Source organism: Anomaloglossus baeobatrachus, chromosome 11 (assembly GCF_048569485.1).
Source record: "Anomaloglossus baeobatrachus isolate aAnoBae1 chromosome 11, aAnoBae1.hap1, whole genome shotgun sequence".
Taxonomy (NCBI): Eukaryota; Metazoa; Chordata; class Amphibia; order Anura; family Aromobatidae; genus Anomaloglossus; species Anomaloglossus baeobatrachus.
The window spans coordinates 84,113,900-84,136,095 of NC_134363.1; the positions used below are offsets into that span (position 1 = coordinate 84,113,900).

General features: G+C 47.9%; 1 protein-coding gene across 1 annotated transcript in view; it reads left to right on the plus strand.

Annotated features, from left to right (window-relative positions):
* The window catches only part of LOC142255816 (C-Jun-amino-terminal kinase-interacting protein 4-like), a 665,059-nt gene that overhangs the window by 129,953 nt on the left and 512,910 nt on the right, over positions 1–22,196 (plus strand). Inside the window, exons 3-5 of the mRNA XM_075327263.1 lie at positions 11,536–11,546; positions 11,896–11,952; positions 19,570–19,660. Coding sequence (XP_075183378.1) covers positions 11,536–11,546; positions 11,896–11,952; positions 19,570–19,660 — 159 coding nt within the window. The remainder of the gene's footprint in view (positions 1–11,535; positions 11,547–11,895; positions 11,953–19,569; positions 19,661–22,196) is intronic.

The following is a 22,196-nucleotide window of genomic DNA, read 5'->3' on the forward strand; positions in this document are numbered from 1 at the left end:
TGGGGAATGATGGTCCATGAGTATTTGTTACAGTGTAGCAGGAAATGCGCCTAGTCTTCCAGAGCCCCCTGCTGGCAGTGCTGGCACAGTCTGTTCTCCCGCGGCTTGTATGTCTGTCGGTGCCGCCTTGTTTCCACCTTAGGCTGTTGGCACTCAGTCTGTACAGGCTCAGGGTCTGCCTGTCTTTGGGTGGCGTAACCTTTCCAGATATGGGGCCAGAGTGTAGTCTCTCCGCAGTGACCGGTAGATGGTGAGTTTCTGGGAGTTCTCTAATTCACTCTTCCAATCCTCTATGTATTGCATCTTGCAGCTCTCTGAGATCTTTTATTTAGGCTTTTGTCAGGGTGTGTTGCTGACTTTTTCTGTACTGGCTGCTGGGGTTCCTGGCTTGCTCTGGGCTCTGGCTCACCAGGGCTTTATGATGGTAGGAGCTGGGGTTACTGTTCTGTATGTGCACCTGGTGTGATAGCGCCCTCTTGTGTATACTGAGCCATAAGGGGAATCGGCCCAGCTCTGCCCGACAGGCTATGTTTGAGGTGCTGCGATGGACTTGGAGAAGATATTTGCAGAACTCCAGATGGAAGACTTCGGTTGGGCTGGAATCCCACTTTGTCTTGTCTGGATAGGTCACTGGGCCCCATACCTCGCTGCCCTACAGCAGTATAGGTGTGATGACGCTGTCGAATATCTTGACCCAGACTCTCACCAGTGGTTTGAGGTAGTACAGTTGTCTTCTGATAGCATAAAAGGTTCTGCTTGCTTTCCCTTTCAGGGTCTCTGCTGCTTGCTTTACTGCCGGTTTGGCTTAGCTCCAGACCGAGGTAGGTATAGCTGCTGGTCTTCTCCAGCGCAGCGCCAATTAGTGAGGGAGGGAGTGGAGGTTTCGTTATAATTCCTCTTCTGAAACACCATGGCTTTGGTCTTCTTTTGGTTGATGGGCAAAGCCCATGTGGTGCTGAATGTTTCTAGCACAGCCAGGCTATCTTGGAGGTTTTTTTGGATGGGGAAAGCAGCAGGAGGTCATCTGCATACAGCAGGATCTTCACCTCTTGGTCATGTAGGCTGAGACCTGGGACAGGGGAGGATTCCAGGGCTGTGTCAAGTCCATTTATGTAGATATTTAATAGAGTTGGGCTCAGGCTGCAGCCCTGTCTTACCCCGCGGCTCTGCCGGAAGAATGCCGTCCTCTTTCCGTTCACCTTCACGCTTCATCGGTTCTCAGTGTATGAGCTTTTGATCATGTCGTAGGTTCTGCCACCTATTCCACTCTCTAGGAGCTTAAGGAACATGCCTGGATGCCACATGGAGTCAAAGGCCTTCTTGAAGTCCACAAAACATGCAAATAATTTCCCCTGTTTTTTGCCGTGGACGTGGGTCTTAATAAGGCTTTGCAGGGTGTAAATGTAGTCTGTGGTGCGATGGTTTGGCATGAACCCAGCTTGGCTTCTGCTGAGGCTGTCCCGCTGGGTGAGGAAGGTGATGATCCATTTATTAATAATGCTGTTAAGCAGTTTTCCCAGAATGCTTTTAACACAGATCCCTCTGTAGTTTGCTGGATCATATCGGTCTCCATTCTTGTAGATGGGCGTTATGAGACCTTGATTCCAGCTCTTTGGGAAGTAGCCGGCACTCAAGACGTGAGTGAATAGTTTAGCCAGTGCTGCATGTATATCTGGGGAACTGTATTTGATCATCTCTGGCAGGATACCATCACTGCCCGCGGCCTTCTTGCATTTCATAAATTTGATTTTGTCTTTTATTTCCAGCACACTGATTGATATGTCCAGAGGATTTTGGAAGTCTTTGTCTCCTCCATGTCCCTGAGTTTAGTGGTTAGGTGCTTCTGTTCTGGGGTTAGGTCGTCTTCTGGTATATTCTTGTAGAGGCCTTTGAAGTAGCTGTGGCAGATATTGCCATTTTGGATGTGGAGGGTGCTATGCTTGGACTTTGTGCCGATATGACTCCAGGTTTTTTCAGAATGAGTTATCCTGGAGGGAGTCCTCAAGCTTCTGTAGTTCTTGGGAGATGTGCCTCTATTTTTTTCTTCTTGAGAATGCGCTTGTATTGCCTCTGTAGGGTGTCATGGGCCGCTCTTAGGTCCCTGTTCTTGGGGTCTCTGTGTTTTTGGTTTGAGGCTACCATTAGGGAGTTGTGTAGTGACTTGCATTCTTTATCAAACCATTTTTGTCCTTGTTTATTTGTAGGTTTCTTGGGGTTGGTCTTTCTGACGCCTGCTAGCTCTGCCATGGTATACAGGATGTTGTTAAAGTCATTCACTGCCCGGTTGACTCCTTGCTGGTTTGATGTATAGCGTCTTGAGTTGAAATTTACAAGTAGCACTTGGTTCTCGGTTCTGTTACTCATGTTGGTGTATTCAGTGGATAACTATTCAGGCCATTTGTAGGATGGTGGCAGGTTGTGGAGACCGGTCAGGTGGGGCTTATCTTGTTTGTTACTTGTCTGTGGATCTCATGTACAGCAGTGTCTGCTTGTGGTCTGACAGGTGAGTTTCGGGGGTGACTATGAAGGCATTTATTTTTGCTGGGTCCATGTCTATTGCATAATCCACCACACTGCTGCCCATGTGGGAGTTTAGTGTAAATCTCCCTAATGAGTCCCCCCGATGCGCACATTCACTATATACAACCCCAAGCTCCAGCACAGGTTCAACAGGGTTCTGCCACTTTTATTCACCACTCTGTCGTAGCTGTTTCTTGCTGTCTGTACTGAGTCACTGTAGAAGGGCCCCTCTCACATTACATATGTATTTCCGTCAGGTGACAGGTAGTCCTTCTCTGTACCCGTCCTGGCATTGAGGTCTCCGCAGATGAGAACCCTGCCCATGGACTGGAATTGGGCTACCTCCCTCTGTAGGTCCTCATAATGTCCGGCTTATAGTATGGGGATTCTGATGGAGGAATGTAGGCTGCACAGAGGTAGATGTCCTGCTGAGAGGTGAGGTTGGAGCTGCCTATCCTCATCCAGATATGGCTTTCTCCTCCTTTTATTGCCTTGATGTGATCTTTGATCTTTTTGTACCATATTAGTATGCCCCCTGAGCAGCGGCCCTGTGTGGTGTTCTTGTTTTTATGGGCGGAGACAGAAAATTCCCTATACCCCATGGGTGCCAGGGATTCCTCCTCCTTCCGTGCCCATGTCTCCAGAAAGATCTGTATGTCAATGTTCTTTAGTCTTTGTTTAAAGTCTAGTTCATTTGTCTTGGACCTTAAAGCTGAGGCATTCAATCCTTGAATGTCCCAGCTGCTGATAACTAAGGATTGTCATATTTGGTCGATATACCCTATAATGAAGAAATATTTTCATAGGACATAACAGGTTCTTGTGGTGGAGGGTTTGGGTGGCATGTTTTAAGGATTGTGGATTGCCGTGTGTTGCCAATGTGTGTCATGTGGTCTCCTGTGCCCTCTCTGTGGACTCTCACTATGGATTGCTGTGTGTTGCCAATGTGTGGCATGTGGTCTCCTGTGCTCTCTCTGTGGACTCTCACTATGGATTGCTATATGTTGCCATTGTGGGTCATGTGGTCTCCTGTGCGCTCTCTTTGGTTCTCTCTAGGGATTTCTGTGGTTTGTCATCTGTTTGGTAGGCGTCTTGCTTGTGGTCTCAGAGGTCTGTTTAGAACTATATCTTTGAGCTCTTTTGCTAGATGGCTGACCCATTGTTTATTGAGGTGTTTGTGATGGAGCATTATTTCGGGGTGGATTGCCAGCTGTATGTTTGGTGTTAAGGCGATACTGGCGGCCAGCTCTGAGTTGATTTGCTGGGTTAACTCTTTGCTTATTTCTTTCCTTGGAAGTAGGGCAGACAGGATTATTTTGGTTCTGGGGAATTTTTGCTGGGCTGCTATTGCGAGTTTTGAGAGGTCCTGAGGGACTGTCTCTTGGTGGATATTGTTTGTGACGGTGTGTAGTATGAGGTGTGTGGGCTCGGTGAAGTATGGGTTACTGATCACCTTCTCTGCTTGTTGGATTGTTGAACAGCGGATTTTTGTGACTCGTGCCCCTGGGAACAGTCTCTAAAGCTGGGGTCACACATAACGACGCAGCGATCACGACGGGCGACCTGACCTTGTCAGGATCGCTGCTGCGTCGTTACATGGTCGCTGGTGAGCTGTCAAACAGGCAGATCTCACTAGCGATCAGTGACCAACCCCCAGCCAGCAGTGACGTGTGGAAGCGATGCTGCGCTTGGTAACTAAGGTAAATATCGGGTAACCAAGGAAAGCACTTCTCTTGGTTACCCGATATTTACCTTAGTTACTAGCATCCGCCGCTCTCACGCTGCCAGTGTCGGCTCCCTGTTCCCTGCACTCCTAGCCAGAGTACACATCAGGTTAATTATCCAATGTGTACTCCAGCTACGTGTGCACGGAGCCAGCACTGGCAGCGTGAGAGCGGCGGACGCTAGTAACTAAGGTAAATATCGGGTAACCAGCAAAGCACTTCGCTTGGTTACCCGATGTTTACCTTGGTTACAGCTTACCGCAGGCTGCCAGAAGCCGTCTCCCTGCTTCCTGCACGTTCAGTTCATCGCTCTCTCGCTGTCATACACAGCGATGTGTGCTTCACAGCGGGAGAGCAACGTCCAAAAAATGAAGCAGGACATTCAGCAACGAGCTGCAACCTCACAGCAGGGGCCAGGTCGTTGCTGGATGTCACACACCGCGACAGCGACGGGACATCGCTGCTACGTCACAAAAAATGGGGACTTAGCAGCGACGTTGTCCAGGCATTTTCTGTTTGAGTCAATTAGGACGATGTCGGGGCTTGATGTTCTATTTGGGCCATTTGCTTTTTGTGTGTCGTTGGGTCCTTGAGGGATGGTTGCCCTGGGCGGCTGTAGTGATGGGGCCGTATTTTTGTTGCTGGGAGTGAGGATACAGTTTTCCTTTTGTAGGGTTGTTGGTTGCCCTGTTTTGCTGTATGGGAGTTTCCTGTATTATTATTGCTGGGGTTGTTTGTCTGGTTGGGGCTGTTCCTGGTCTGTGGTATGTCAGGCATTGAGGTAGTTGGTGCATGCAACGGTTTAGTTGCATGTGGGAGAATTCGGACCTCCTCTGCAGCCACTCTGTGGTCCACATGCGACGCTTTTAGCTTGGAACGCCTCTCTAGCATCCGTGCCTCATCTTGTCGCCGAGCTTCCTCAGTCAGCAATGCAGCAGCCACAACAGCACGCTCCGTATCGTCCATGATATGCAAACTGCAATAATAAAATGAGATGAGAGAAGTTTCAACAATAACGTGATTATTATAACTGTGCATGTTGAATGTCATGGAAAACTGTGTACCAGTCCGTTGACGAGCGTGCTACGTAAGATTAAAATGCCACACGCACAAGAATTGAGTACAGCGGCTTGAGAAAGCACAGCATGAGTACAATGCTGAGAATAAATATATATATATATATATATATATATATAATACATATATATATATATATATATATGTATTATATATATATATATATATATATATATATATATATATATATATATATATATATATATATATATATAATACATACATATATATATATATATATATATATATATATATATATATATATATATATATATTCTCATGTACAGGAATATAAAAGCTATAATACTTCCACCTATGTACATAAATAAATATAACTACTATAATACTGCCCCCTATGTACAAGAATATAACTACTAGAATACTGCTCCCTATGTACAAGAATATAACTACTATAATACTGCCCCTGTGTACAAGAATATAAATACTATAATACTGCCCCTATGTACAAGAATATAACTACTATATGACTGCCTCTATATACAAAAATATAACTACTATAATACTGCTCCCTATGTACAAGAATATAACTACTAGAATACTTCCCCTATGTACAAGAATATAGCTATTATAATACTGCCCTCTATGTACAAGAATATAACCACTATAATACTGCCTCTATATACAAGAATACTATCCTATATACAACAATTTGCAAACACAAAGCATACCTACCTTTTTAATCACAAGGTCTTGAAAGATCCACAAAGAACGACGCACTAGCGACACAGACAGAGACTCTACTTCAAACCGCGTGGAACAAAGAATGGAACAAAGAACAAAAATCTCTGTAACGTCTTCGGCAAGTTAACCAATCGGAACGCTGTTGTGACCACCAATCTGAGTCGAGGGGCCGTTGTAAAATACACCGCAAAAACACACCCTTGTCACTGCCTTCAGGCCCATGTCCCTGCCTTCAGCGTCGTCACAATCGTCGTTGCTGCGGTGTCAAACACAGGGATGCATGTGGCGCAGCGGGATAGCAGCGATCAAAAAATGACCTGGGATATTCAAGAGCGAGCAGCGATCTCGCAGCAGGGGTCTGATCGTTGTTATGTGTCACACATAGCGATGCCGCTGTCAGGGTCGCTGCTACGTCACAGAAAATGGCGACTTAGCAGCGACTTCGCCGTCGTTGTGTGTGACACAACCTTTAGGATATTATTTAAACTTTGAGGTCCTGCGTCCATGTTTTGTTGCAGATTTGATGATTTTAGCTGGGAAATTTCTTCTTTGAGGATTGAGTTTTCTTCCTGCAGCCTTTTTAGTGACCTTTGCATTTCACACAAGTCTGTCTTCAGCTTTGATATTTCCTCTTTCAGGTGGTCATTTGCATTTTTCTCACCTTGGCTTTTTTGGAAATCCTTTTTGAATTGGGTAAACTCACTTTCTAATTGGGACAGGCAGTCTCTGAGTCATACCTCCCAACTTTTAAAGAAGGAAAAGAGGGACAAAGTTTGCGGCGCGCGCAGCGCGGCAAATTTTTAGGCCACGCCCCCTAACCACACCCATTTCACAGTCACGCCCATATCCACTCCCCATCCACACCCATTCAGCATGGACACGCAGGCAGCCGGCGGGCCTCCAGCATGGACACGCAGGCAGCCGGCGGGCCTCCAGCATGGACACGCAGGCAGCCGGCGGGCCTCCAGCATGGACACGCAGGCAGCTGGCGGGCCTCCAGCATGGACACGCAGGCAGCCGGCGGGCCTCCAGCATGGACACGCAGGCAGCCGGCGGGCCTCCAGCATGGACACGCAGGCAGCCGGCGGGCCTCCAGCATGGACACGCAGGCAGCCGGCGGGCCTCCAGCATGGACACGCAGGCAGCCGGCGGGCCTCCAGCATGGACACGCAGGCAGCCGGCGGGCCTCCAGCATGGACACGCAGGCAGCCGGCGGGCCTCCAGCATGGACACGCAGGCAGCCGGCGGGCCTTCAGCATGGACACGCAGGCAGCCGGCGGGCCTCCAGCATGGACAGGCAGCCGGCGGGCCTCCAGCATGGACACGCAGGCAGCCGGCGGGCCTCCAGCATGGACACGCAGGCAGCCGGCGGGCCTCCAGCATGGACACGCAGGCAGCCGGCGGGCCTCCAGCATGGACACGCAGGCAGCCACAGTGAGGCGGCCGGTCGCCCACACAGAGAGGCGGCCTACCGCCCGCACAGAGAGGCGGCCTGCCGCCCGCACAGAGAGGCGGCCTGCCGCCCGCACAGAGAGGCGGCCTGCCGCCCGCACAGAGAGGCGGCCTGCCGCCCGCACAGAGAGGCGGCCTGCCGCCCGCACAGAGAGGCGGCCTGCCGCCCGCACAGAGAGGCGGCCTGCCGCCCGCACAGAGAGGCGGCCTGCCGCCCGCACAGAGAGGCGGCCTGCCGCCCGCACAGAGAGGCGGCCTGCCGCCCGCACAGAGAGGCGGCCTGCCGCCCGCACAGAGAGGCGGCCTGCCGCCCGCACAGAGAGGCGGCCTGCCGCCCGCACAGAGAGGCGGCCTGCCGCCCGCACAGAGAGGCGGCCTGCCGCCCGCACAGAGAGGCGGCCTGCCGCCCGCACAGAGAGGCGGCCTGCCGCCCGCACAGAGAGGCGGCCGGCCGCCCGCACAGAGAGGCGGCGGGCCGCCCGCACAGAGAGGCGGCCGGCCGCACGCACAGAGAGGCGGCCGGCCGCACGCACAGAGAGGCGGCCGGCCGCACGCACAGAGAGGCGGCCGGCCGCACGCACAGAGAGGCGGCCGGCCGGGAGGGGAGGGGAATCAGCGCTGGGGAGATTCTACATACCTTAGGCTTAGCAGCAGCACAGAGCAGTTTCGGGCAGCGCGCTCCTCTCTGTGTTATGCCATGTCACGTGTTAGGATGGTAGGAGGGAAAAGCAGGGAGGCGGGGAGAGAGTGGGTGGGCGGAGCCCGGGAGACGGCCGTCCCGCCCGTGGCAACGGGACAAACAATGTAAAGCGTGATAGTCCCGCTGTATCTGGGACGGTTGGGAGGTATGGCGTTCAGGCTTTGCATAGTGCTCAGTCCCGCGAGAGTGGCACTGGGCATGCGCAAAACTTCGGGAGGACAGTTACATGAGGAAGGCGTCCTTGTGTATGTAAATGAGCAATGGAGGACAGCGTAAAGCGGCAGGAGGGGGAATAACGGACGCCAGACAGCCCGCCCGCGTGACCATAAAAAAACATTTGCATACAAAAAGGTAAGACTTTATAAAGTATTTTTTTTAGGTTTCAAAGGGGGCACAATAACAATAGGAACCTTGCTAGAATGCAGCCCAGGAGCTGCAGAAGGGGAATCTTTTAGTTTTATTGCGAAATTTCTGCTGACAGGTTCCCTTTAACTGGTTGGGGAGCCAGGATAAAGCAGAGCTGAAGCTGTTGGGCACTAGGACCCAGCAGCTCCACAGGCAGGAGAACACTGATCGGTAAGCTAATAGAAGTCTGCAGATGTCACTCTGCATAGATTATTGCTATTGCCAGTGCTATCTGCAGGAGAGAGAAGTGTTGGTTGCACTTTCTCCTCAGCTTCCTGATTCCCCGTGTGTATCCAGCAGTGAGAAGCCGCACACGGGGGAATCAGAGAGGACAGCTGCAGGGAAGCGCAGGCTCCAAGGCTGGGGATGTCCGCTCTGGTGCAGGGGGGGTCGGCTCTGGTGCGGGGGGGGGGGTCGGCTCTGGTGCGGGGGGGGGTCGGCTCTGGTGCGGGGTGGGGGGGTCGGCTCTGGTGCGGGGGGGGTCGGCTCTGGTGCGGGGGGGGGGGATTCATACCTCAGCAGCAGTCACAGGAGTTTCAAGGTGCGCGCTCGACTCTGTAATGATAGAAGGGACAAACAGCGAGGCGGGGCTACAGTGGGTGGGCGGAAACACGGGAGACACAGCCTCACGGGCGGGACTCGGGATCAAAGGCTCAAAAGAGGGACTGTCCCGCTGTATCCGGGACGGTTGGGAGGTATGTCTGAGTATATCCATGGGGGTTTGTGATGTAGATGTTGCTGGTGCACAGCTTGGGACTCTGGCTGCTGTAGTCTGGCCAGGAGTGGCTATGCCTCCTCTCAGGGTTTGTACTTCGGTCCTAATATGCCTGAATTGTTGTAGAAACTCCTCCAGTTTTTGTTTTGTTCCTTGTACCATGATAGTTCCATTATTATAAATGTTTATGGAGTGATTAAAAGTCTCAGGGTCCGCTTCATTCTGTACTCTAATTTGCTTACCGCTGCTAATGCCCCGTGTGTTGACATTCTTGTAATGGTTTCTGAGAGTCTGGTCCCAGGCTTCATGATGTCCTGAGGAAATAAGACATTTGTTTTTTCCTCCTGTTCGTTAAAGTCTATTAGTAGTGTCTCTGTTTTTTTTTTATGCTGTCCAATTTTATTGCTTTTCTGGCTTTTTTGATTCTGGCATTTTCAGGGAAGCTTATGGCTATGTGCCTACATAGCGTATTTTCATGCAGTTACGCTGCGTTTTGCACCGCAGCGTAACTGCATGCGTCCTGCGTCCCCAGCACAATCTATGAAGATTGTGCCTAATCCATGCCCACGTGGTGTATTAGAACGCAGCGCTTCGGCTGATGCCTAAGCGCTGTGTTCTAATAAGCAACATGTCACTTCTTTCATGCGCTTTGGATGCAGACCGCACGCAGTCCGCACATGCGCGGCGGGCGGAAGCCGCGTCAGCCATCCAGCGACGGAACTGAGGAGGGGAAATCCCCTATGACGTCAAAATCAGGGCGTCAGCGGCATCCGTCCGCCAATCACGGGCCGCGCATGCGCATTCCAACAGGTGGGTTTGGCTGTTGCGCAAACGCCATCTTGGAGGGGGAAAGATCCGACCAAAATGGACGTTGCAGGGCACCATATCAAGGAGGTCACCGTCACGTCACATAATATACAGAATATATTGACACCTGGTGGCAGAACACAGCGGGCCTTCCAAAATACGCATGTATAACAGTAAAAGTAAAACATTTACATATTATGTATAAGTTAGAAAAAGATGAAAGGTTTTCCACTGTGAGATGACTTTAATGGGGGACCGGATAATGGGAACAAGGATCAAAAAGGTCGGCACCATAAGACGCACTATAAACAGATAAAAACACACAGATTAAAATGGAGAAAGGGATATATACACATATGCATATACATACACATACGCATATATACACATATACATATGTGTATATATATACACATAAAAAACACATGTAATGTGAAAAGAAAGCACAAATGTATATATAGTGGGGAATATATCATATCAAAAAGGTACATAAAAACCAGAAGACCAAGGGGCTCGTTTGGGGCGAGGACAGAACACAGATGGATCACTAAAGAATATATAATATATATATATATATATATATATATATATATATATATATATATATATATATATATGTATATGTATGTATGTATATGTATGTGTGTGTATATATATGTATATATATATATATATATAATATATATCTATATCATTAAGAACATTAGGTACCATAAATTGAATATATTACAAAAATGATGAAAAAGTAAGTTTCTCGTTTAAGCCATTGGGAAACCATTGAACCCACAGTAACAATCCATCTGCATTCTAACTACGCCAAACGGCGCTGTATATCGCCCCCCCCGAATCCCACAGTGCAAACGGTCAATCCCCCTAATTTTGAGGAATTTGGGGTTGCAATCATGAAATTTATGGAAGTGCCTTGGTAAGGTTTTTTACCAAAGTGACGTCTTCTGCGTCACGGGCTGCAAGGATATCGCGAACGTGTTTGCGTGTACGGACACGTAATTCGCGAGATTTTAAACCAATATAAATAAGGTCACATGTGCATGTAGCATAATAAATCACAGAAGATGTTCGACATATGTAGTTTGTAATTTTATATTCCTGTGACCGATCGGCTGATAAAAACGTGGTAGCTCTAACGATATTTTTGCAGCCCAGGCAGTCCCCACATGGGTAACATCCCCATCTTTGTTTGCCCACCCCAAAAATGCCTGGTTGTTTAACAACGTAATGACTCCTCACTAAGAGATCCTTCAAGTTCTTTCCCCTCCGTGCTGTCATCAATGGGGTATCAGGAAGGAGATCAGAGAGGGAGGGCTCAGTTTTTAAATCGACCAATGTCAAGACAGAATACTCCTCATGTTATCCCATTGATGATTCAGTGTAGAAATGAACCTAATACCACCAGTATCATTTTTATGTTTAAGATTGGGGTTAAGTAAGTCGCTACGATGAGAATGCTTGGCCCGCATATATCCTTGCTTAATGGTCCTTTTGCTATATCCTCGTTCCAAAAAGCGTGATCTCAAATCAGAAGCCCGTTTTTCAAAATTAGAATCCGAGGAACAGATGCGACGCATTCTAAGGAATTGCCCTATTGGGATCGCACGGATGGTTGATCTGGTATGGGCCGATGATGCATGAAGAAAAGAATTGACCGACGTGTCTTTGCGAAACACGTCGGTCTGAATTGATCCATCATCCTGTACATGAAATTTATCCAAAAAGTCAATAGAAAGAGGGTCAAACTTATATGTTAATCTAATGTTAAACCTATTGTCATTTAGACCCAACATAAATTCATGTAGTTCAGGGATCGTGCCTTGCCAGATAAAGAACAGATCGTGAATTTAGCGAAACCATCCAGATACATGGGAGACGGCATGGGCACCATCCTGGAAGATCTCACGTTCCCAATATCCTAAAAAAAGATTTGCAAAAGAAGGCGCGCATGTCGCCCCCATTGCGGTCCCCCTTCGTTGTAAATAGTATCTATCCCGAAACGTGAAAAAATTGTGAGTCAAAATAAACTCTAAAAGTTCCAGGATGAGGTCACAGAGAGCCACATCAATATTACTCATCCTAAGAAAAAAGGCGGCAGCTGCCATGCTGTCAGTGTGACCGATGATCATGTATAACGACTCCACATCTGCCGTTACCAAAAGTGCACAAGGATCAAGATGTAGCCAATCCACCCGCCTCAGGACGTCGGTGGTGTCTGACATAGGAGGGGATCGTCTCAACAAGAGGTTTCAGATAGAAATCAATAAATTTACATAGCGGGTCACAGAGCCCTCCTATGCCAGAGACAATCTGACGCCCCGGGGGGTTGAGGCGGTCCTTGTGCACCTTTGGCAATAGATAGAAAGTAGGGACAGACAGGAATTTAGTAGTCAACCCATCAAACACCTTTTTCGTAATTACACCAGAGTCAAAGGCTGCCTCCAAAATTACCCTAAGTTCCTCAGCAAAAGACTCAAGGGGACAAGATGGTAGTAAGGAGTACGTGTCTTTTTGACGCAATTGTTTTAGTGCCTCTTTTTCATACTTATCAGTTGGACAGATGACGACATTTCCCCCTTTTGTCCACTGGTTTAATAACAATGCCTTCCATAGACTGGAGTTCGCGTAATGCGCGTCTCTGCAAAGATGTAAGATTATCCTTTTTGGATTTCATATCCAATTTTTTCAAGTCCTCAGTTACCAACTTCGTGAAAATATCAACTTGTGGGCATAAGGACAAGGAGGGAAAAGTCGTAGATCTGAGACGAGTATCATAAGGAAATTTACCTTGACCACTAGATTCCGACTCATACTCCAGATCCTCTAAAATACGCAAAGCATTTTGCTCCATAGTAGAGTTTAGGCCAACATCCTCAGAGGGTCTGGAATGTAGTTTCTCTAATATATTGTCTAATGTGTACTAAACAGTCTATTGTTATCTTAGCAGTGTGTTGACGTGGAGCCCTTACCTTGGAGATGCGCTGTGCTAGATTAGGGTTTGGTGGTTTTCCATTTGCTTGATTTCCACTACGTGATCTGTTCCTGCTTTGTGTCTTAATTATCTTGTCTTGTCTTGAAATGCTTTTAATCCTTTCCGCCATGCTTAGTATGCCATCATACTGTGGATTTCTGGGATATGCCTGTGGATTTCTGGGATATGTCCTCCAATCTGTTCATTACAGTCATATGAAAATTGGGCACCCCTATTAATGTTAACCTTTTTTCTTTATAACAATTTGGGTTTTTGCAACAGCAATTTCCGTTTCATATATCTAATAACTGATGGACTGAGTAATATTTCTGGATTGAAATGAGGTTTATTGCACTAACAGAAAAAGTGCAATCCGCATTTAATCAAAATTTGACCGGTGCAAAAGTATGGGCACCCTTATCAATTTCTTGATTTGAACCCTCCTAACTACTTTTTACTGACTTACTAAAGCACTAAATTGGTTTTGTAACCTCATTGAGCTTTGAACTTCATAGGCAGGTGTACCCAATCATGAGAAGAGGTATTTAAGGTGGCCACTTGCAAGTTGTTCTCCTATTTGAATCTCCTATGAAGAGTGGCATCATGGGCTCCTCAAAACAGCTCTCAAATGATCTGAAAACAAAGATTATTCAACATAGTTGTTCAGGGGAAGGATACAAAACGTTGTCTCAGAGATTTAAACTGTCAGTTTCCACTGTGAGGAACATAGTAAGGAAATGGAAGAACACAGGTACAGTTCTTGTTAAGCCCAGAAGTGGAAGGCCAAGAATAATATCAGGAAGGCAGCGAAGAAGAATGGTGAGAACAGTCAAGGACAATCCACAGACCACCTCCAAAGACCTGCAGCATCATCTTGCTGCAGATGGTGTCAATGTGCATCGGTCAACAATACAGCACACTTTGCACAAGGAGAAGCTGTATGGGAGAGTGATGCAAAAGAAGCCGTTTCTGCAAGCACGCCACAAAGAGTCGCCTGAGGTATGCAAAAGCACATTTGGACAAGCCAGTTACATTTTGGAAGAAGGTCCTGTGGACTGATTAAACAAAGATTGATTTGTTTGGTCATACAAAAAGGCGTTATGCATGGAGGCAAAAAAACACGGCATTCCAAGAAAAGCACTTGCTACCCACAGTAAAATTTGGTGGAGGTTCCATCATGCTTTGGGGCTGTGTGGCCAATGCCGGCACGGGAAATCTTGTCAAAGTTAAGGGTCACATGGATTCAACTCAGTATCTGCAGATTCTTGACGATAATGTGCAAGAATCAGTGACGAAGTTGAAGTTACGCAGGGGATGGATATTTCAGCAAGACAATGATCCAAAACACCGCTCCAAATCTACTCAGGCATTCATGCAGAGGAACAATTACAATATTCTGGAATGGCCATCCCAGTCCCCAGACCTGAATATCATTGAAAATCTGTGGGATGATTTGAAGCGTGCTGTCCATGCTCGGCGACCATCAAACTTAACTGAACTGGAATTGTTTTGTAAACAGGAATGGTCAAATATACCTTCATCCAGGAACTCATTAAAAGCTACAGGAAGCGACTAGAGGCTTTTATTTTTGCAAAAGGAGGATCTACAAAATATTATCACTTTTATGTTGAGGTGCCCATACCTTTGCACCAGTCAAATTATGATTAAATGCGGATTGCACATTTTTTGTTAGTACAATAAACCTCATTTCAATCCAGAAATATTACTCAGTCCATCAGTTATTAGATATATGAAACTGAAATAGCTGTTGCAAAAACCCAAATTGTTATAAAGAAAAAAGGTTAACATTAATAGGGGTGCCCAAACTTTTTCATATGACTGTATAAGGTATAAACTTACATTTGGTCAGGAGCTCATCTTTACAGTGTCCTGCTCATCTGTTACCAACTGACAACTCTCTCTCTCTCTCTCTCTCTCGGTCTCTCTCGGTTTCCCTCGGTGTCTCTCTCTCTCTTGGTCTCTCACGCTCTCTCTCTCTGTCTCGGTCTCTCTATGCATGTCAGTCTCTCTCGGTCTGTCGGTCTCAGTGTCTGTCTGTCTCTGTCTCTCGGCCTCTCTCTGGCTGGCTGTCGGCCGGTCTCTCTCTGTGTGTGTGTTTCTCTCTCACTCGCTCTGTCGGTCTCTGTCTGTCGGTCTCGGTCTCTCTCTCTCTGTGTCGGTCAGTCTCTACCCTCTCTCCCCCTCCTTCATACTCCCTGATCACCGGTGCGGCACTGCACAGCGGTCACACTGCTCCCGCGGGTTCTCCTGCTTCTGAAAGTGCTGGCCACTCATTAGGCTCATCTCATATTCACTGCTTCCCCCACCCACCGGCGCCTATGATCGGTTGCAGTCAAATGCGCCCCCACGGGGATAGACCGCTGTCTCACTGCAACCAATCACAGCCGCCGGTGGGCGAGTTTATGTTGTGCAGTAAAATAAATAATTTTAAAAAATCGACATGCGATTCCCCCCAATTCATACCCAACCAAAATAAAGCCTCACAGCTTCTGGTTGGTATTCTCCGACTGGGGAGGCCTATCCTTTTTAGGCTGCCCCCCTAGCCTAAAAATATCAGCCAGCAGCCGCCCGGAATTGCTGCATCCATTAGATGCGACAGTCCCGGCTCATCCCGATGACCCCAGTGCGGTGGCAATCGGGGTAATAAGGAGTTAATGGCAGCCCGCCCATAGCTGCCACTAAGTCCTAAGTGAAAGTAAATAAATACATACACCCGAAAAATCCTTTATTTAGAATAAAAGACAAACCCTTCTTTCACCACTTTATTAACCCCCAAACACCCTTCCAGGTCCGATGTAATCCACACGAGGTCCCACGACGCTTCCAGCTATGCTACATCGGAATCTCACAGAGAGTGGTCATAGAGCACGACCGCTCCCTGTGAGATTCATGCAGCAACGAAGTGAGTTGCTCTATCAGTGGTGACGTCACTCGGGTTACTCGCGGCCACAGCTGGAGTCCTACCCCTGTGACAGAAAAATCACCCGAGTGACTGAAGTGAGCCACGCGATCAGCGGTGCCCTCAGGTGATTTGCGGTCACAGGTGAGTCCTTCACCTGTGACCGCAAATCAGGCCACAACACAGACAGAGCCACTCAATGAGAATGAACTCGGGTGGAACTCTGACGTCACAGTTGCGGGTCCCACACTACTACCTGTGTCGTGGCACTGATGTCAGAGGTTCACCTGAGTTCATGACAGCAATGAAAACAGCGCGATGACAATGAACTCGGGTAAGCTCTGACGTCACAGCTGCGGGCCCCACACTTCTGCCTGTGTCGTGGCACTGACCTCAGAGGTTCACCCGAGCTCATTCTCATCGCATGGCTCTGTCTGCTGTCAGTGGGCAGTTGTGCTATTCTATTCTTTCTATCTATTTTTTCTTTCTATACCTCTTTTTATCAATGTATTCTAGCTATCAAGTCCTATCATATCATATTTTATTTCTCCTTTAAAAATGCACTGTCCAAAACGCAGGGAAAACACATTTGTTTTTACCGTTTGTTTTGGTCAAATTTAGCCTAAAACTGAAAAGCTGAGATAAAGATGAACTCCCTTATACAACTTATTTATTTAGTCTCTTCTTCTTCTTTCTTCTTTCTTCTTTCTTTTTGTGCCCTTTCTTCCCTTTCTGACTAATCTGTGCCATGAACGTATTTGTAATTCTGGGCAGGAAGTGACTACTTCTACTATATTTCTGCTATAGAAGTTTCTGACCTACAGGATATTCCCACATACTCTGTTTTGGCTGAGCATGTTAATATGCCGGCAACATTTTATATAACTTTGTTTTTGAAAATGAAAAGTTGTTTTATCAGCATTCTTATAAATATGTGGTATAATTTATACATGCTCAGTGACTACTAGAGGCCACATAATGGGGAAATCTGTTTTCCAAGACTTTCCTATGTTTCATGTGGGTGGCTCTGTGGGGCTCGGAGGTTAGCACTTCTGCCTTCCAGCCCCAAGGCTTAAATCCAAAATTGGCAACATCTGTGTAGACTTAGTGTTCTCCCTGTGTGGGTTTCCTCCAATTCCTTGTTATCCAAAGTATACTTGGGATAACTTAAGGGCATAATATTTATGCAGCTTTATGTAATTATTTTGTTTAACCTGTAGCGCTGATCATAATTTTTATACTTAATATATTTAAAGGGAATCTGTCACCAGGTTTTTACCACCTAATCTTAAAGCAGCATAACATTGGGTAGATCAGAGATCTTGATTCCAGCGGTATGTCACTGGGATGCTTTAGTATAGTTTTGATAAAATCACTGATTAATCAGCAGTAGATTATCATAGAGAACCACTTGTCCTGCTGCCAGGCAGTCCAGCATATTCATGATGAGCTCTGTATAACTGCTAGATTTGCAGCAGAAAAAAACATGGATTTTATGAAAATGATAGCAAGCAGCTCAGTAAAGGTACCGTCACACTTAGCGACGATGCAGCAATCCCAGCAGCGATCTGACCTGGCAGGGTTTCGCTGGAGCGTCGCTACATGGTCGCTGGGGAGCTGTCAAACAGGCAGATCTCCACAGCGATCAGAGATCAGCCACCAGCAACCCGTGTAACAACGCTGTGCTTGGTAACCATAGTACATATCTGGTTACTAAGCAAAGCGCTTTGCTTATAGTTATCCGATGTGTACCTTGGCTACGTATGCAGGGAGCAGGGAGCCGGCTTCTAGAAGCTGCAGACCCTGGTAACCAAAGTAAATGTCGGGTAACCAAGCAAAGCGCTTGGCTTTTTTACCCGATGTGTACCTTGGTTACCAGCGTCCGCAGAAGCTGGCTCGCTGCAAATTCAGATCATTTCTCTCTCGCTGTTAAACACAGCGATGTGTGCCTCACAGCGTGAGAGCAACGACCAAAAAATGGTCCAGGACATTCAGCACCGACCGGCGACCTCACAGCAGGGGCCAGATCGTTGCTGGATGTCACACACAGCAACATCGCTAGCAAGATCGCAGTTGTGTGACAAAAACCGTGACTCAATGTCGCTAGCGATGTCGCTTAGTGAGACGTGGCCTTAAGTGACACATCGCTAGAATCTGAAATGAAAGGGTCTCTGTCTCTACATAAAGAACATTCAACAAACACACATACATCTTGCTCAGTTATTTAGCATGCATTTGTAAAAGATCAAATGTGTGTTATAAAAGGAAACCGGATAGATCGCAAGGAGAACCAACAGAAAAAAAAAAAAGCAATCAGACATCCTATTTTGCAAAAGTGATGCTTTATTCATAAATAGTAGGGGTAAAGATGGGAAAAAAAAAGTACATACAAATTGGGTGCACGGACCCCAGATAGAATAATTAGAAAAGGAGTGTATAAAAACAGTACCAAGACGAAATAATGATACGTTGATCCATATACAAATCAATGGGGTGATGAAACACTGATGAATGGCAGAAAATTGTGGCCCATATTTAACCCTCCATAGTACCAAAGGCACCACCTAATACCGTGTAATGATTCATATAATATTAGTATAGCCTATAAACTTTCCCACGTTCAAGTGCACACGCTACACGGTATTAAACTGGGGAATGGCGCCCACCCAACATTACATTATACTGCTCTCAGATGAAGTTGCAAAAACCTGGTGAAAGATTCTCTTTAAGGAAAAAAATGAAGCAAAAATGCGTATTTTGCAATATGTATTTATTTTAAACCCAGAGCCACCTTGCAGTATTAAGCTGGGTTCACACATAGCGACAGCGACAACGACGTCGCTGTTACGTCACCATTTTCTGTGACTTAACAGCGGCCTTGTAAGTCGCTGTTATGATCGCTGCTTAGTTGTCAAACACAGCAGAAGCAGCAGCGATCATAACGACACGCGTCGCTGTGCTACATGTGCTGAGAGCAGGGAGCCGCGCTTAGTGCTGGCTCTCTGCACTCCTAGCTACAGTACACATTGGGTTAATTACCCGATGTGTACTGCAGCTACATGTGCAGAGAGCAGGAGCCGGCAGCACAGGCAGCATGAGAGCGGCGGACGCTGGTAACGAAGGTAAATATCAGGTAACCAGGGAAAGGTCTTCCCTTGGTTACCCTATGTTTACCATGGTTACAGCTTACCGCAGCTGCCAGATGCCTGCTCCGGCTCCCTGCTCGCTTCATTTCGTCGCTCTCTCGCTGTCACACACAGCGATGTGTGCGTCACAGTGGGAGAAGGGAGAAGTGAAGCTGGACATTCAGCAAAGACCGGCGTTCTCACAGCAGGGGCCAGGTCATTGCTGGATGTTACACACAGCGACAGGACGTCGCTGCAACGTCACAGAAAATGGTGACGTAGCAGCGACGTCGTTGTCGTCGTCGCTGTGTGTGACACCACCCTTAAACCCTGTACAATAGATAACAGACTGAACCCATTGAATTTTTTTTTTTATATACAATCTATCATATTCATTGTTTGAAATTTAATTTTCAACTATTATAACCTCTTTTAATTTTAGAGAGAAGTTAACATTGCTGGATTTTCAGGAGGCCCCATCATCTCTAGAAAGTCTCCCTGAAGGTGGATTCTCAAGCAACCTTAGTGAAAAAGTAAGTAAAATTGATATTTAAGAATATAGGAGTTGTCAACTACTAGATTACACTTTCTTAATCGAGTAAGACCATTTTTCAAAGCGAAGAAACAGTAGCTTGTCAACCAGCATTTAAAAAAATAAATAAAAATGCTGGTTTCTAGGAGCTGTTTCATGCTTGTATAGCTTTTAAGTATAGTATGTTTACTAAGATCAGTACTGTTTAGTACTATAAAATACAGTGGGCAGACAGGAGATGTGTGGCTGTCGTGGCTTGGCAGTCACAGCCACAAAAGTCGCGATGTAGAGAATTAGGATGAGAAATCCAAGGGGATGTTTGGCAGTGTAGGACCAACAACGAAGCTCCGCAGCAGCTGTACTAAAGCATAAGTGTCATGATGGACAAGGGTGCAGGTGCCTGGCTGTTCATCGGTTATTGGCAGTGGCTACAGTAAAATGGTCCATTTTGATTTTATAGCGTTAGTCTAAATGCATATGTATACAATATCATCACTTTGTTTTATGCTAATATTACAACTTTCATCCCATTAGCATTCCAGCAGACAACTTGCAATGTTAGCCAGCATTTCTGGCCGCCCGCTGGTTGTTATGGCTGGCATAGTCCTTTTTACAGCACCATGAGATAGAGGAGCTGCTCTTCAAGGACAGGAAACCTACAGGATAAAAAGGGCAGGATCTCTCCCCACATCAGTTGGTTTCCTGTCCTTGAACAGGGAGCCTTCAGGAATTGGCGGATTCAAGATGGTACTTAGGACTGAAGAAGTCAAGTGATTCCATCCGTGACTGGACGATGTTGGCAGAGGCACGGGTCCTGCTATGGCCGGCTGAGGTGCTGAGGGAACGCCACAACAGGTCCACGGGGGTTGTGACTGTGTGCGAGATCAGCCTCCTTCACTAGCGGAGAGTACCACAGCAAGCCCACAGGGGCTGTGACTAGGATGGCAGCATTACCCTGTACCGGTGAGTCCATGGGGGCAGACTGGGTCTCTACAGCCTGTGGCTAGGTGAGAGCCCTGAGCGGTGTAGCGTGCGCCATCGAGGGAGGGCCGTTGCACGCTGTTTGCTTACCCAGGAGGTCCGGAGCAGGAATGGCACCTCTTTGCGTGTGGCCCACCGTTGCATGACTTCTGGTCTCAGACAGCGTGTCCAGTGCAGGTGTTGCGGGAAGGGGGACAGACCGCGGCAGGGGGGGCTGCTCGAGTCACTCGGATCCGGGGTCGTTGCGATGGAAGCCAGACCCGGGCCTGAGCACCCGTCTGTCGCCCGCAAGTGAAAAAGCGAGATTATATATATAGGGGAGGTTTGTCAGTGACGCCACCCGTGGTATGCGGTGATTTTGGTGACACCGCCGCTGCCGCTGGAGGTGGTGCGCGGGGCTGATGGAGTGGGGCAGCTGCATGTTATCCCCTCCATGGGTACGGAAGGTGTTGTCCCGGGACCCCGGTACAGGCGGGATGGTGTGACGGAGTGCAGTCTGCAGGGTTGGACTGGGTGGTGTTGGTGTACTAACAGTTCCTGAAATAACCGGACACAGAGTCCAGATGGTAAACCAAATTGCCAGTGGCCAGTTGCCTTGGGAGGGTGCATTCGGATCCTGCACCCCAGTACGGTGGAACAAGGGCCCTTCCTCCTGCACTTTGTATTTAAGATTTCTACTGTCACCACTCCGTGTGGAACGGGGAAGTCCACTCCCGGTGTTACTGTCTTTTGGGAGCTGTGGCCCGCGAGAACTGACCCGTGGGATCTTAGCAGGCAATTGCGGAACCCTATCCCACTCGTTGGGCTTGCTCCTATCTGGGCCTCCTGTGGGACGAGACTTGAAATCTTTTCCCCAGCTTGTTAATTGGAAAGGGGCTTGAAGCTGCTCCTCGCCCTAGGGTCCAGGCACCCTGTCTGTGCACGGCTCTGGACCGGATTCCCGCTGTTAATACCGGCCGGCTACAACCCTTCTCCGGTCCACCTAAGGACTCCCGCGACCGGATCTCCGTCGCCTGTGGCCTTGTCCACTGACTGCCACCTAGTCCTCTGTCAGCTCAGGAGCTCCAACTCCTGACAACCGTCACTCTCTGACTCCAACTCTCAAATGTCACTTCCTGCTGACTGACTGAAACTGGCCCCTCCCATAACACCTCAGAACCCCTAGGTGGGCGTCACCATTCGCTTGGCCCCACCCACTGGTGTGTCCCTATTGTCATGGGGTGTGACTAGGGTTTTGATGGCTGATGTTGTGTACCAGGATGGGGATTGTGATGGAGGACCAAAGAGGAAAGAATCCTGCACCTGGAAGAGGGGTGCAGTCTTCTGTGACACCCTGATTTTGTCAGGGAGTCACACAGGAGCTGGTGGCGGTGGTGCCATCTTATGAATGGCAGACTGACGCCGCACTTTGTTCACTGCGCATGCGCGGGGCACCCTCTACTATTAGGCACTCCCGGATGTCAGTCAGCCACCTTGAAGTCTGGGGGTGGAATTACCGGGATAATTTAAAAATGAGCGGCAAACTAAGAAGGCTGGTATGCTACAGCCTCAAACCC